This window comes from Eschrichtius robustus, chromosome X, assembly GCF_028021215.1.
Source record: "Eschrichtius robustus isolate mEscRob2 chromosome X, mEscRob2.pri, whole genome shotgun sequence".
NCBI lineage: Eukaryota > Metazoa > Chordata > Mammalia > Artiodactyla > Eschrichtiidae > Eschrichtius > Eschrichtius robustus.
The window spans coordinates 117,773,100-117,788,048 of NC_090845.1; the positions used below are offsets into that span (position 1 = coordinate 117,773,100).

The 14,949-nt window shown below is 35.5% G+C and overlaps 1 protein-coding gene across 6 annotated transcripts in view; it reads left to right on the forward strand.

Moving 5' to 3' along the window:
* PHF6 (PHD finger protein 6) overlaps positions 1 to 14,949 on the forward strand; it is a 53,555-nt gene that overhangs the window by 35,242 nt on the left and 3,364 nt on the right. For 3 of the 6 annotated variants that reach the window (XM_068533882.1, XM_068533883.1, XM_068533885.1), the window contains 5 exons: positions 1,900 to 2,069; positions 2,240 to 2,383; positions 3,750 to 3,854; positions 6,347 to 6,480; positions 14,813 to 14,942. In XM_068533882.1, the coding sequence (XP_068389983.1) occupies positions 1,900 to 2,069; positions 2,240 to 2,383; positions 3,750 to 3,854; positions 6,347 to 6,480; positions 14,813 to 14,942 (683 nt within the window). Of the gene's footprint in view, positions 1 to 1,899; positions 2,070 to 2,239; positions 2,384 to 3,749; positions 3,855 to 4,617; positions 4,726 to 6,346; positions 6,481 to 14,812; positions 14,943 to 14,949 lie in introns of all 6 variants that reach the window. The other 3 variants (XM_068533884.1, XM_068533886.1, XM_068533887.1) reach the window with 2 other exon arrangements.

Genomic DNA, 14,949 nt, shown 5'->3' on the forward strand with positions numbered 1-14,949 from the left:
GAAGTTTAAAAGTCTAATATAGTTAAATCTGTCAATCTTTTGTGATTTTTTTTGTTTACTATTGCTGTTAAAGTCCCGTAAAATTTTATACTGAACGATTCCATATTTAGGATAGACAAATACGCCATCTGGAAAACTAGCCATGTTGGCCTGATAATGGAATCAGTTAAGTAATTTCTTTATAGGTGTTTAACAATGTAGTGTTATTATAGTGTTAGTGATTGTTTGTTTTCATTGTAAATAACAGAATATTATGTATATCACGTATATGCTGTAGTATATATCAGGATGATTGGAACATTTGGTTATGATTTTTCATTTTAATTTTTGGCACATGCAAGTAATTCTAATAGCTTTAATGAAATTCTGTGTCTTAAAAATTGTCAGATTGAATGTTTAAAGTAGGTGGCATGTTCTGATGTGAAATTTGCTATAGTGTTAAGATCAGAATATATCTTTAATTGACTTGTCTGTCTTCACAGGGAGAGTTATTCACATGAATTTGTCTTATTGCCTATAAAACACTATCCACTTTTACTTTCCCCCCGCCCCGCTTCTTCCCTTAAATCCTACCACAGTTAGGTGAAGTTACATTGATATAAATTTTTATTAACTGTTTTGCAAGCGGTCTAATGCTCTCAGTTCCTGGAGTTTATATATTCAAGTATACTGATTAAATTACCCTTTCCTTATCATAATGAATGTGCTTTTATTGCTTAAAAAAAAACCCTTTAAAGTATTTATTAGGAAAGATCAGCATCTGAGAAGAGGAGTTGATATGCTTTCTCATGGAGAAATTAGTCTGTGGAATTATAGTCGATAATTTATGGTAAAAGAAAAAACAATGTAGGTATTAGAGCTATGCCTAAAACTTTCTATAGTTTGACACTAAGACAAGTGAATATTTGGTTTTTATACCTTTTGGAACACTAGGTACATTGTCTTATATACAGTAGGCCCTCAATAAATATTTTTAGTGAATAACCAAATGAAGTACCTCTATTAATGGTAGAAATACTTTTCAAATTACTGGGAAGCACAGTTCTAAAACTTCTACATACATTTTGTTTAATCCATTAACGTATACACAGACAACCTGCACCATAGCTTTTCTACCACTTATGTTAGAAATTCCTTTTATACTTAATATTTGTTTAATTACTTGATCAGTTGGTTAGTTCATTTGTAGATATCTTCCTTGTTGAATTTGATCTTTTGATTTTCATGATAGTTTAAAGAGCTATCTAGAGCAGTGCTGTCCAATAGAACTTGTCTGTAATGATAGAAACATTCTATATCTGTGATGTCCAGTAGAGACTCAGCTTGCCACATGTGACTAATAAACACGTGAAATGTGGTCAGTGTGACTGAGAAACTGAAGGTTTAATTTTATTTAATTATAAATGACTTAAATTTTAAAAAGCCACATGTTGCCAGTGGCTACGATATTGGACAGCACAGATACACCTACTTTATTTTCATTTAGCTTTCCAAGTTATAGCAAGTTTATTTTCTGGGTAATTGTTCTGATTTCACCAACAGTGTGAGGTAAACCTCTTTGAAACCTATGGTAAAAAAAAAAATTATACAAGATCTAATTCTAAAAAATTCCCTTATTAGAGTTTGGAAATGCTTATTGAATTATGTGCACAGTTAAGATCACAAAACTCATTTTCATAGAATTATAACTTTGATGGAAATAATTAATTTTACAGTGATTATAGTAAAACTGTTTCTTTGTACTTGATTTTTGTTGCAGTCATATGAAATGTTAGGCCACTATATCAAACATACCACAGATCATTTCTCCCCATATCTTGAGGTGATTTTATTCTAAGGGCCCATGAACTAATGCTCATTTTAAGGTTGGTCCGTGTAAAGCTTTTGTTCATTTTTAAGCAGCTGATCTAGAAGAAAGTTTTAACGAACACGAACTGGAGCCCTCATCACCTAAAAGTAAAAAGAAAAGTCGCAAAGGAAGGCCGCGAAAAACTAATTTTAAAGGACTGTCAGAAGATACCAGGTCCACATCCTCCCATGGAACAGATGAAATGGAGAGTAGTTCCTATGTAAGTAGAAAAATGTTGGATTCTTACTTTTTGTTGCACCATGAATATTTCATCTGAACTGTGTTGATAGGTAAAGTTAATCATTTGAAGTGTTAACTAAGCTTGAGGTACTGATAGCATATTTTCATGGATTTTTTTTTCAAGTTTTTCATTTTCTTTTACATTTGCAGAGAGATAGGTCTCCACACAGAAGCAGCCCTAGTGACACCAGGCCTAAATGTGGATTTTGTCATGTAGGGGAGGAAGAAAATGAAGCAAGAGGAAAACTGCATATATTTAATGCCAAGAAGGCAGCTGCACATTATAAGTGCATGGTAAGTATGGTTCTTTTTATGTGCTTTTAAACCCAAGTTTTGGAAAGCATTTAGCTAGTAACCAAATATAGAACTTTCCTCCCCAGCATTAGTGTTTTAGAATTATGAATAGTGTGTCCTATAATCTCAAATCTTTTTTTAAAAGTATAATTGACTTACAATATTATACTAGTTTCAGGTATACAACGTAGTGACTCGATATTTTTATACATTACAAAATGATCACCACGATAAGACTACTTACCATCTGTCACCATACAAAGTTATTACAATATTATTGACTCTATTTCCTATGCGGTACATTATATCCCCATGACTTATTTATTTTATCACTGGAAGTTCTATAATCCCAAATCTTCATAAACTCTAGATTTTAAAAAATATAGCCTTTATGACTTAGTGCGATTTAAAGTAATCCTAATTATAGTTACTATGTTCCAGATAATCCATAATTAATGATTTCATAACTGTAAAAATTTCAGCTTTATAAACTTGTCTTGGAAGCTATGTTTGGCCTCCACTATAACCTCGTAAAAGTCTTTCTTATTGTACTTCATATACTATATTGCAGTTATTCATTTATGAGCCTCTTTCCCCAATAGACTCTTAAATTCCTTGAGGGTAAGAACTATATCTTATCTTTGCATCCTTAGATCCAGGTCTGACATATAGCATATGTAAACATTTTTGAACTAGATTGTATTGAATTACTCATCCCATTTATGATTAGGTTTTAAAAGATTATATTATTTAAGGAATTCCCTGGTGGTCCAGTGGTTAGGAGTCCATGCTCTCACTGCCGAGGGCCCGGGTTCAATCCCTGGTCGGGGAACTAAGATCCCACAAGCCACATGGCATGGCCAAAAAAAAAATTTTTTTTTAATTATATTATTCATATCAGAGGTTCTTAACCAGAGATGCATATCAAATTTACCTGGGGAGCTTTTTCCATAATATGTACCCTTGGAGTAGATCCCAAACATGTCTAGTTTGAAAAAAAAAATCTCTAGGTGATTCTCGTCTGCATCTATGATGGAAATTTGTCATTTTAAACTATTTTTGAAACTGTGGAAATGTAAAATAGTTGAGATGACAGGGTGACACTGCTGAACTCTCCTTGTTAAATGAAGCATTTAATCTTGGCTCCACACTGGCAACCTTAGTTTTATTCCATTGTCCTTATTTTGGGTTATATTTTAATCAGACGTGAATAGATTAAAAAATATTTGAGTCAGTACTTGATTATTAAGGAAAAGTCATCTTTCTCAGGATATTAAAATAATGTAACATATTTGTTCTTATGTTGTTTAATCTTTTTCTCACAAGGATTCTGAATATTAAATGTTCCTGCATTTTTCTTTTCTAGTTATTTTCTTCTGGCACAGTCCAGCTCACAACAACATCAAGAGCAGAATTTGGAGATTTTGATATTAAAACTGTACTTCAGGAGATTAAGCGAGGAAAAAGAATGGTCTGTGCTTTTATGTTTATGCTATGCAACATTACTCTTCTGACTTTGTGCTTTAAATTTAGAACACATCTCAAATTTATCCAGTCATCAAAAAATTTAATATAAAGTAGTTCATATGTTAAAGTGAAGTATATATTTGACTTATTTGTAATATAATAAAGGATGCTGATGTTACTGAAAGTTATTCCTCTTTCTATGTAACTTCATTACCTAAGACAATTATACTGAGATTTATACTTCAGGGTATTTGAGAGTCTTTTAGTAAAATAAATGAAGATGTGAACATGACACACCTTATTAAGTTTAAAATGTTAAATTGTTTAAGCTTGCTTAAAGAAAAATTCCATGACCCCAATAGAACATTGAGAATCTCCCCATGCTGTTATTTCGTTCTCTTTTTTTTTAAATAAAAGGAGATTTTTTCAGAGCCTTCTGTTAAAGTTCACATACATAGTTATGTCTCTTAATATGTTTATCATAGCTTTAAAGTTTCCTTTATAAAATGTGCCTAAGTCTCATGTTTTTAAACATACTGAATTACTAATAAATAGCTTTAAGAAATAATGGCATCTTTATTTGATGACTTACTCCTTTACAGTTTGTGAATATTATAAAATGTCATTGGAATGCAGAATCGTTTCTTTAAGACAGCAGTTGTCTCTAGAAATGACTTTATTTAAAAATTTTTTTATTGTGAAAATTTTCAAACATCAAAATTAGAAAGACTAGTAACACACGTCTATCCATCACCTTGACTCATCAGTTATCAAGAATTTGCGGCACTCGTTTCATCTATGCCTTTTATTCTTGTTGCTTGAAGTATTTTAAAGCAGAGCTGAGACTTCATATCATTTCACCTCTACATATTTCAGTATGTATCTCTTAAAAGTTGGACATTTTCTTACCTAACCACAATGTCATTACACCTTATAAATTAACAACGAGTCTTCAGTGTTATTTAATACCTAGTTCGTATTTCCCCAATTGTCTCAAAACTATCTTTTTTAAGTTGGTTTGTGTGAATCAGAGGAGGTTCACATATTACATTTGGTTGTTATATTTCCCTTAAGTAATCTAGGGCACTCCCTCCTCCCTGTCTTTGTTGTTTCTGTTTTTGTTTTGTTGTATGCCATTGACTTGTTGAAGAAAACAAATTAATTGTCCTGTAGAATATCCCACATGTTTTATTTGTCTGTTTGCTTTTTCACAATGCTATTTAACTTGTCCCCCGATCCGCCAGATTTTCTTTTAAAGTGGAAGTTAGATGTAAAGGCTTGATTAGATTCATTTTCAACATTTTGGGGGGTAAGAACACTTCACAGGTGGGACTATATCATCCATATTTTATCACATCAGACGAGTCATAATGTCTGACCTTGGATTCAGGTGGTGAGTTGATCCCTCCGTTGTGAAGCTCCCCTTCGATCTTTCATCTAGTGGTTTCAGGCATTGTTGATCTTTGTCTGAATCCATTAGAAATGACTTTTTTTTTGTGGAACTGCATTTTTGAAGGTATAAAGATTATTGATGTCATTTGTTCCATTTAAATCCAGTTCAGTTTTTTGATACTTTGATTACTCTTCTAAAAATGAAACTCCTTTAAAACAGAATGTGGAGTACTAAAAAAAAATAAAGGGGAAAAATCACTTCATCGTATGTAGCGCAATGTTGTGTCATACAGCTGAAGTCAAATAGGTGACTAGGATAACAATTCACATTCTCTTGATCAACTTATTTACCTCTGCACTGTTGAATCTTAGTGTCAGCACTAACCTAGCATTTCCCCAAGTGTGCTCCAAAGGAAATCAGTCCATCGGGATGCTCTCCCACTGCTCCAAAGTTAAAAGGGCATCTGGAGTTCAATAAACTTGGGAACTGTTTACTATACCCTCCTTCCCGGAGGAAGGCTGTCAGAAGTTCTGCAATCAAGTAATCTGTTGAAAACTAGCATTTCTCAAACTTCTTTGACTCTCAAACCCTTCTGCCAACAATCACCTTAAGTCTTAAAAAGATGTCAGCCCCTTTAGTCTGTTTCTGCCCTTTTGCCTACTTGGTAGCAATCCCTCTCTGAGGGGCACTGCTTTCCTATCTTCTCATTCTTCCCCCCAGTCATAACAGGGAAGGAACTGATCTCAGGGAGGAAAAGAAGCCAACCACTAAAATATAGAATATATTTGTGTGTGTGTGTTTGGCAGTATTAAGGAGTGTTCCCTTTATGTTTCGATGTCAGCTCTCTGATGGTTAGTAGAGTTAAATAATGGAAACATCAGGGGTGACTACATATTACAAAGTCTATCAAAGTATGATTTAAATTGCAGCGTTATTTAATATATATGCTATACAATAAGTTCAGTGCACTCTTTTTCAATAGAAAAACTGGCTGTTTTCTTTGTAACGTGGACTGTTTGGCTGAAATAGCTAAAATAGAAGAAGTAAGATTGCATAAACTTTGAAATACTGCTTATGATTATTCTTTCTCTTCCCTTAAACAGAAATGTACACTTTGCAGTCAGCCCGGTGCTACTATTGGATGTGAAATAAAAGCCTGTGTTAAGACTTACCATTACCACTGTGGAGTACAAGACAAAGCTAAATACATTGAAAATATGTCACGAGGAATTTACAAGTAAGAGAACAACAATTGTCCATTTTCCTAAACTTGTCAGTAAGTAACTGCCCTTAAATAGATGACATTAGTTTACTTGCTCACCCTTCTTAGGTGGTGTTTAGCCAAGTGTAGAATACTGAGGACTCTGTATAAGAAATGAGTACTGCAATTGACATTTTCCTCTGCCTACACATCCCTGGATTAGCATTCATTCAATCAGTATTTTTATGCTTCCTATGTGCCTGGCATTGTGCTAGGAGCTGGGCATACAACAGTGATCAAAACAGACAGAGACAGTGTCCTCATGAAAGCTTACAGTTTAGTGGGAGAGAGATATATCAATTAAATGGTCACATAAATATACAATCATAAACTTCGTAAGTGCTATAAAAGATCTGTTACAAAGCGCTGTGAGAGCATGTAACAAGGAGGAGCTAACCTACTAGTCTGTAGTGGGGCAGTGTTTAGGAATTTCCTCAAGGAAATAGTGCTTGAGCAGAGAAATGAAGGGCGAAATGAATGTGGGCATTGGGAAGGCGTTCTAGGCAGAGAGAACAGCGTGTGCAAGGCCCTAAGATGGGAGAGAAACAAGGGTGCAAATGAGGGGGTGGGTGGTAGGAGGCTACTGCTGAGGGTCCAGGTGAGAATTGTGGGTAACTTAGAATAGGATGTAGTTGTGAAGGCAGAAGTTGAAAGATACACTTGGAAGACTGATGAAAGAGTAAAGTTTGGAGATTTGGGATTACATGTTACCCTCTTTTTTATGGCCCTCCACTTACCAGTGCTGCGTTGGGCTAGTGTTATCAATGTGAATCTACAATGGTTCCCTTTGTTTAATAGAATGGAGAATAAGTTGGTAGAGATCCCTGAATATTTATTTGGTTTGCCTTTGCAAGTTGTAAAGCACTTCCTTGCTCTCACATTCCCAGCGTGCAATAAACCGGTGACTCAGGGTCTACTATTCCATGGACAAAGCAGTTTGTGTAAGCAGTCACCAAGTCATTTGGGTGATTGCATGAGGTGCTAATGCTGTGTTATAAAATTGGCCAAACTTTGCTTAATAATAAAGGCACATGTTTTTCAAGTGAGTTCTATCAAGCCTTGAAGGAACAGATAATTCCAATGTTATTTAAAGATGTCCAGCACATAGCAAAAAATGGAAAACTTCTTGGTTCATTCTGTAGCACGTGCATAGCTGTGACACCAAACCTAACAAAGACAGCATTTAACAACAAAAAATGTTAAAACTAGAGACCAGTCTCAACTTTTATAAATATATGTACCAAAATATGAAATGAAATATTAGAAAATCAAATCCAGGGTCTAACAATTTAAACATTATTCAAAATTAGGAAATATATAAATGTGACCTGTTACAATTAATAAAGAAAAATCCTAGTGCTTTCCTAGTGGATAGTGAAAAGACATTTGATACCATTCAACATCCATTTCTGAATTTTAAAGTAAGGTAGCAAGAGTGCTCTTGGTGGTAAGCTAGGAGTCTTAATAGAGTGTTAAGAGAGACAGAAACGGCAAGCAGCTTATTTAGTGTTAAAGTAAATGGACCATGGTTCTTAGCCAGAGCTGAGCCTCAGAATCGCCTGGAGGTGGATAGGGCCCTCTTTAGAAATGTTCATGCCTAGGCCCTACCCTCAGATTTAAATTCAGTGGGTTGAGGCCCAGACCATGTATTTTGACGACTCTGCAGGTGATTCTCAGGTTCATCTCTAATTGAGAACCACTATATCAATACACTTTCATTCAGATCAGGAACAAGACAAGGGTGCCAACTGCCAACGTTACTTTCACTGTTTTTCTGGAGGGTTAAGCCTGTGCAACAAGAAAAGGAAGGAAAATGTATATGTTGTGAAGGAGAAAAATAAAATTGTCAATATTATTGATATTACTTTACTGTCTACCAAGAAAATCCAAAGAAATCAACTCTGAATTTATTAAAATTTATAAGAGCTCAGTAAGGCTGCTGAATATGAGATGAATTTTTAAAAACAATTCCAGTAATAACTACTTAGAAAATGTAAAGGAAAGATGGCTATCCCACCACACACACACGCACACACACGCACACACACGCACACACGTGCATACACATACGCCAATGGTGAACCTTTTTTAAAAAATAGCATTTTACATAGGACCCCAATGAATGACGAAATATATTATGTTCCTTGATAGACTCAACTTTGAAAGATACCTATGCTCCCCCAAATTAATCTATATACTTAATACAATTTTAATGAAATCCAACTTTTTGACATTTTTATCTAAAAAAGTAAATGTGGTATTATTGTCTATTAGTAATGATTGTTACCTTACATAACAGGAAAAGAAATAGAAGCTTAAACAAGATAGATGTTTGTTTCTCCCCTAAAAGACGTCCGGAGGAAAGCAGTGCAGATGTGGTAGGCAGCTTTTCAGTGTTATCATTGGCCCCCATTGGCGTCTTTCTGCTGTCTCCTCCTTGGGCTTCCTTCCATAGGAAGCAGGAGGAAGCAGGGGCAAAGGAAGATGGAAGGACAAAGTAGCTGTTGCTCCAGCTGAGTCAGGCTTTAATCAGCCTTCCTGGAAGTTCCATACATGCTTCTGCTCAGCATCTCATTTGCCAGAATTTAGTCACATGTCCAAAGGAGGCTGGGAAATATACTCTTAGTGGACACATTGCTACCCAAACAAAATATGGTTTAGTACTACGGAGGGTGGGGAGGGATAGATATTGGGGTAGCCAACTAGTCTATCACATGAAGCCAAGAAAATTTTTAATGCAATTGAGAGGAGAAATCCCCTGTTAGATATCAAAGCCAATCATATAGTAATTAAAACAGTGTGATACTGGCCCAGTGTTAAAGATCACAGACGATAGATCCATGCCTTTGTTGGAATCTTATAAATAATTATGGTAGCATTTTATATACGCGGAGACAGAATGGATTAATTCAGTACCTGATATCTATACAGTTGGCTCTCCATTTAGAAAACAGTCTTGACCCAGGGAACTCTACTCAGTATTCTCTAATAACCCATATGGGAAAAGAATCCAAAAAAGAATGGATATACGTATGTGTATGTATAGCTGATTCACTTTGCTGTACACCTGAAACTAACACAACATTGTAAGTCAACTATACTCCAATACAAATTTAAAAACAAAGAAAAAGAAAAGAAAACAATCTTGAGTATAGGTGGCCTTTCTAAGCATGATCGGGAACTCAGAACTTTTATTTGACTACATTAAAATTAGACTACCTAAAGAGAACTCCAAATCATTAAGAAAAACACAACCCAGTTTAAAAAATGGGTAAAAGATGTGAACAGGCAGTTTATAGAAGAAATAGCCATGGGTTATAAGCACATGAAAAACTGTTCAACCTTATTAGTAATGAAGCAAATGCAAATTAAAACAAGATCTTACCAATTTTGGCAAAGATGAATAGGATTTAGACTATCTCCTGTTAGCTAGGTTTTTGAGACACAGGCATTCTTATTCCATGTTAAGGTTGAATATAATAAATTGGTACAACTTTTTTTTTTTTTTTTTTTTAAATTTTTATTTATTTATTTTTTATTTATGGCTGTGTTGCGTCTTCGTTTCTGTGCGAAGGCTTTCTCTAGTTGCGGCAAGTGGGGGTCACTCTTCATCGCGGTGCGCGGGCCTCTCATTATCGCGGCCTCTCCTGTTGCGGAGCACAGGCTCCAGACGCGCAGGCTCAGTAATTGTGGCTCACGGGCCTAGTTGCTCCGCGGCATGTGGGATCTTCCCAGACCAGGGCTCGAACCCGTGTCCCCTGCATTGGCAGGCAGATTCTCAACCACTGCGCCACCAGGGAAGCCCGGTACAACTTTTTAGGAGAGCAATTTATTATTGGAGAAGGAAACCTTAAAATAATGTATATCTTTTGCTACTAGTCTGCTTGTAGGGATTGAGCAGACAACAGTGCAGAGATATATGTGCAAGAAGTGTCATCGCATTATCGTTAGTGATAGTGGCAGCACCCACTAGGGCATCTTCTTAGACTCAACTATACTTCAAAATGACAAGATTACCCCAGATGGCATCAGTCTACTCAGGAAGGATATAGACAGGAACTACAGCTTGCCAGCAGGGTGGCATCAAATATTTGTCTTCTCTGAGAGTCCTTGCAGCAGTCATTGTAGCAGTACAGCTCAGGTCCAATAAGATATGATCCACATTGGGGAAAAGCCTCATACCCCATTGGAGTCAGTACCTCTTAACAATACAGTCATATAGGCATAGATAATTTTCAGGTTACACCACACTGAAAGAGGACCAAAGGTAAGACTTCTTATCAGAATATGCATATTTTTCCCAGTCCAGATACAGTCTACCAACTGGGGGGTAACATAGCTTAGTAAAATAGTTGACACACTAATTTTTGTTAAGTTGCTAGAGGAAGAGAGCTAAAGAGTTAAAAAGGTGAAATTCTCATGTGGAATGGGAAAAGATTTTTAACTCTTCACCCACAATAGCAAAGAAAGAAAGAGAGAGGGAGGGAGGGAGGGAGGGAGGGAGAAAGAGAGAAAGAAAGGAAGGAAGGCAGGGAGGGAGGGAGGGAGAAAGAAAGGAAGGGAGGAAGGGAGGAAGGAAGGAAGGAAGGGGAGAGAGAAAGAAAGAAGGAAAGAAAGAAAATAATCAAATCAGAATTCTATCAGGAGACTTAGTAAATAAATTTTAGTACATACATGCACCTAGTGGAATAGTATGCAGAAATTAAAGAATAAAGTAGACCCATGTGTAGAGTTGTGGAGAGGTATTTCAATGATTGAGTCAGGGGAAAAAGTTGCATAATTCTATTTTAGCATATAAAAAGTACATGTGTACACACATGTACAAGATATGTGTATGTTTTTTATACATAGAAAATTTTCTAGGAGCATAGTCAGCAAACTTAATAGTTGTCATCTCTCATTCGTTGCATAGGGGTGGAGAAGAGGCAATTTTATATTCTCCTTTATATGGTTCATGAGCAATCCATTATTTTAAAAGTAGCCAATGATATTTTAAAATAACAGGCCCATTTAAAATATTTAGAATCAGATACGTGGAGAATTATTGTGTTTAAATTTTGACTTTATTTATATATTCTTTTCACAATAGTTATCCGTTTTCATTTCAGGAAAAGATGGAAAATGTAGATAAGAAAAATAAAACTAAATGTCAACTTTAATTCTACCACCAGAGATAATAACTTTAAATCTTTTGGAATATTTTCTTCTAGACATTTGTGTGATTGTGTATATGTGTATATTTATAAAAACAAAACTTTCTTATATATACTCTTTTATAACCTGTTTTCCACTTACTATATCTTTAGTAGAGGCATTTTTTTTCTGTGATGTTAAACAGTTGTACATCACCATTTTAATGGTTGCATAGTATTCCAGTGTTATGGGTGTATTAGTTTGTTTAATCAGTTCCCTTTTTAGACATTTCGATGGCTTTTATTATTTAGCTGTTAGAAAACCATGTTGCAGTGATCATCTCTAAACAAAAGTATTTGGACTGGGATCCATGATGACTTGAAATGCTCTTTTTACTTTTTCACATTGAAATTTGTTTCTTAAATCTGCTTAGAAGTGGATTCCAGATTTTTTCAGAGAGACCGTGGAGTTCAAATGAGTCCATAAGCAGGCAGTTTGGGGAGAGAAGAATGGACAAATGGGAGGAAATGCAAGGAGGAATATTTCTGAATGAAGTGGCTTCCTTCCCTCCTACATGTGACTTGCTTTCTTTCTTTACCAGCCCTTTCTGGATCCTGAATATATTCATATTAAAAAGGCGAGGGAAGATTATATAGTGATCTGTTTATCCTGTTTTATTGTCTTTATTGTATTTCTAAGCTATTTAAATATGTATTTTTCTAAAATGTCAGTCTCCCACCATAAAACAGTAAGTTCTGTGACAGCAGAGATCTTGTTTGACTGGTCAGCACCTGCGGCTTTGGTGTCCAGACAGGTGAAAGACACATAATAGGCCTATGGGAAATAGTCCTTGAGTGAAAAATAATCCCATAAAAAGATTAAAATTTGTTCTAACAAGAAAGGGCTCATCCTTTTAGTTAAAACTCTGTTATAAAAATTTCTAAAAGTCCACAAAAATAGAAGAGTATGACAACCCCAGTCTCAGCAGGTACCAACTTATTGCCACGGTTGTTTCATCTACATTTTTTTTCTTTCTGAGGTATGTTAAAGCAGAATCCCAGATCTCCTGTCATTTTATCCTTACATACTTTAATATCACTATGCTATCATCACATCTTATAAAATTAACAGTAAGTTCTTAGTATCATCTTATACCCGGTTCACTTTCGCATTTCCCCAATTGTCTTGAAGATGTCTTTTTAGACTTGATTTGTTCAAACCTCAATACATGCAAGGTCCTTACATTGCATTTAATGGATGTCTCTTAAGTCTCTCTCAATATAGAGCAGTCCCCACTCCACCCTTGCCTTTTCCTCCTACCTGTTAAAGAACCCTGATAAGTTGTCCTGTAAAAGTCCCATATTCTAGATTTACCAATTTGCTTTTTCCTGATGTCATTTACCTTATTTCTCTACCCCTCTGTATATCCTGTAATTTATAAGTTGGCTCAAAGGCTTAATTAGATCCAGGTTATATTTGGGGGAAGATACTTCATAGGTGCACTATATAGAAGTGATATTTGATACTTGAGCTCATGATTTAAAAACTGATTCCTAACATGCAGTGTTTGAAGAGTAGAAATTCTCCATAGTTCTTTGAAAATGTTTTAAGAATAAAAAATGATGAGCAAAACTAGGTCAGAAGTCAGTTGTTATTGCTGCCCCCCCAGCCCCACCCCTGCCGTTTATTCTACTCACTTGTCAGAAACTTTTCATGTTAAACCTAGTCTTACATCATTTGTGGCAGATGAATTCCTATGTGATCATCTTTTATCCGTTGCTGACCACAAGAGGGCATCCACTGAACATTTTTTAAGCATTGTTCCATCTTGTCATCTTGTGTATAATTGACCTAAAACTGAGCTCAGATCAGCTCCCACCCTTCTTTGATTATTGTAGGGGTGGTTAACTATAAAAAATATATTGTTGTGTATACAGTAAAGTGGCCTAAACCTTTGTTCAAAATCACCTGCATTGCTAATTTCATTAAAAACAATGAATTTCAAGTATATAGTGTATATACCCAAGTAAAAGGTTGTCGGAACAGCATGATGTCAAAGTATCCCTCCAGAGATGGTTTGTTAATTTCAAAGAGGGAATACTTACCCTTAGGATAGAGAAATCTGGCCATTTCTACCACCTTAAGCAAGTGAAAACAGCCCACTCATAGCAGGACATTCTGAAATTGCATGCATCCTGAGGTATGCAGGATTACCTACAAAGTATCCTGGACTAACAAAGGAAAGTTGAACCTAAACTTAACCAAGCCCTTAGACCTTGTTTCTAGTTTACAGGAAATAAAGGGTGAGAGAAAACCAAATAAAACATTACCGCAGGGACTTCCCTGGCGGTCCAGTGGTTAGATCTCGGCACTTTCACTGTCGTGGCCTGGGTTCAGTCCCTGGTCAGTGAACTAAGATCCCACAAGCCGTGCAAGCCGTGCACAAGCCGTGCAGAGCGGCCAAAAAATGAAAAAAAAAGTGTAAAAAAGACTCCTAAAAAAAAACAAAACGAAAACATTACCACAGTTAGATAAATCCAGAATGTGGTGTAGTTGACGAGGCATATGGTCTGACTCTTCCCAGAAAGTCAGTGTCATGGGAAAAAAAAGAAATTGAAGGAGCCAGTCTACATCATGAGAAACATAGCTAAATGCAATACCTGGAAAACTGTTAGGTGACTCATAAAGGTGTTCTAGTAAAGGCCAGGGCACTAATGATGGAAAGGTACTTGAGGAGTTTGAGTAAAATTGTTTCATGAAATGTGAGCAGAAAGCAGCAGCATATATACAATTTATATTATTTCCTAAAATGTGCTTTGAAATTATGTATATGAAACATTATAGAATTTCATTATTTCATATATATACCTAAAAGTTGATATTTTCATGTTAGCCAAAAACTTTTTTTAGTCTCATTGGGTAAAGTGAGGAATTGCCTTATATTTGGACATATGTGGTTTTATTTCAGATGAACTTCTATTATTTCATTAATAGAGTGCTTTCCTTTCTATCTTTTAGACAGAAATGGACCTATAGCTAATTGTGGGGTGTTTTTTTAGTGTGGATGAGGAAACCCAGATTTTAAATGGGCATGGACCTCATCCACTAATGACATAAATATATTCTCATCAACAATGACAAAACATTTTGAGATTTTTATCTTTCATCATTGTAGACTATATTGTAAAAATCATAGTGGAAATGATGAGAGAGATGAAGAAGATGAGGAACGAGAGAGTAAAAGCCGGGGAAAAGTAGAAATTGATCAGCAACAACTAACTCAGCAGCAACTTAATGGAAACTAGGTATGAA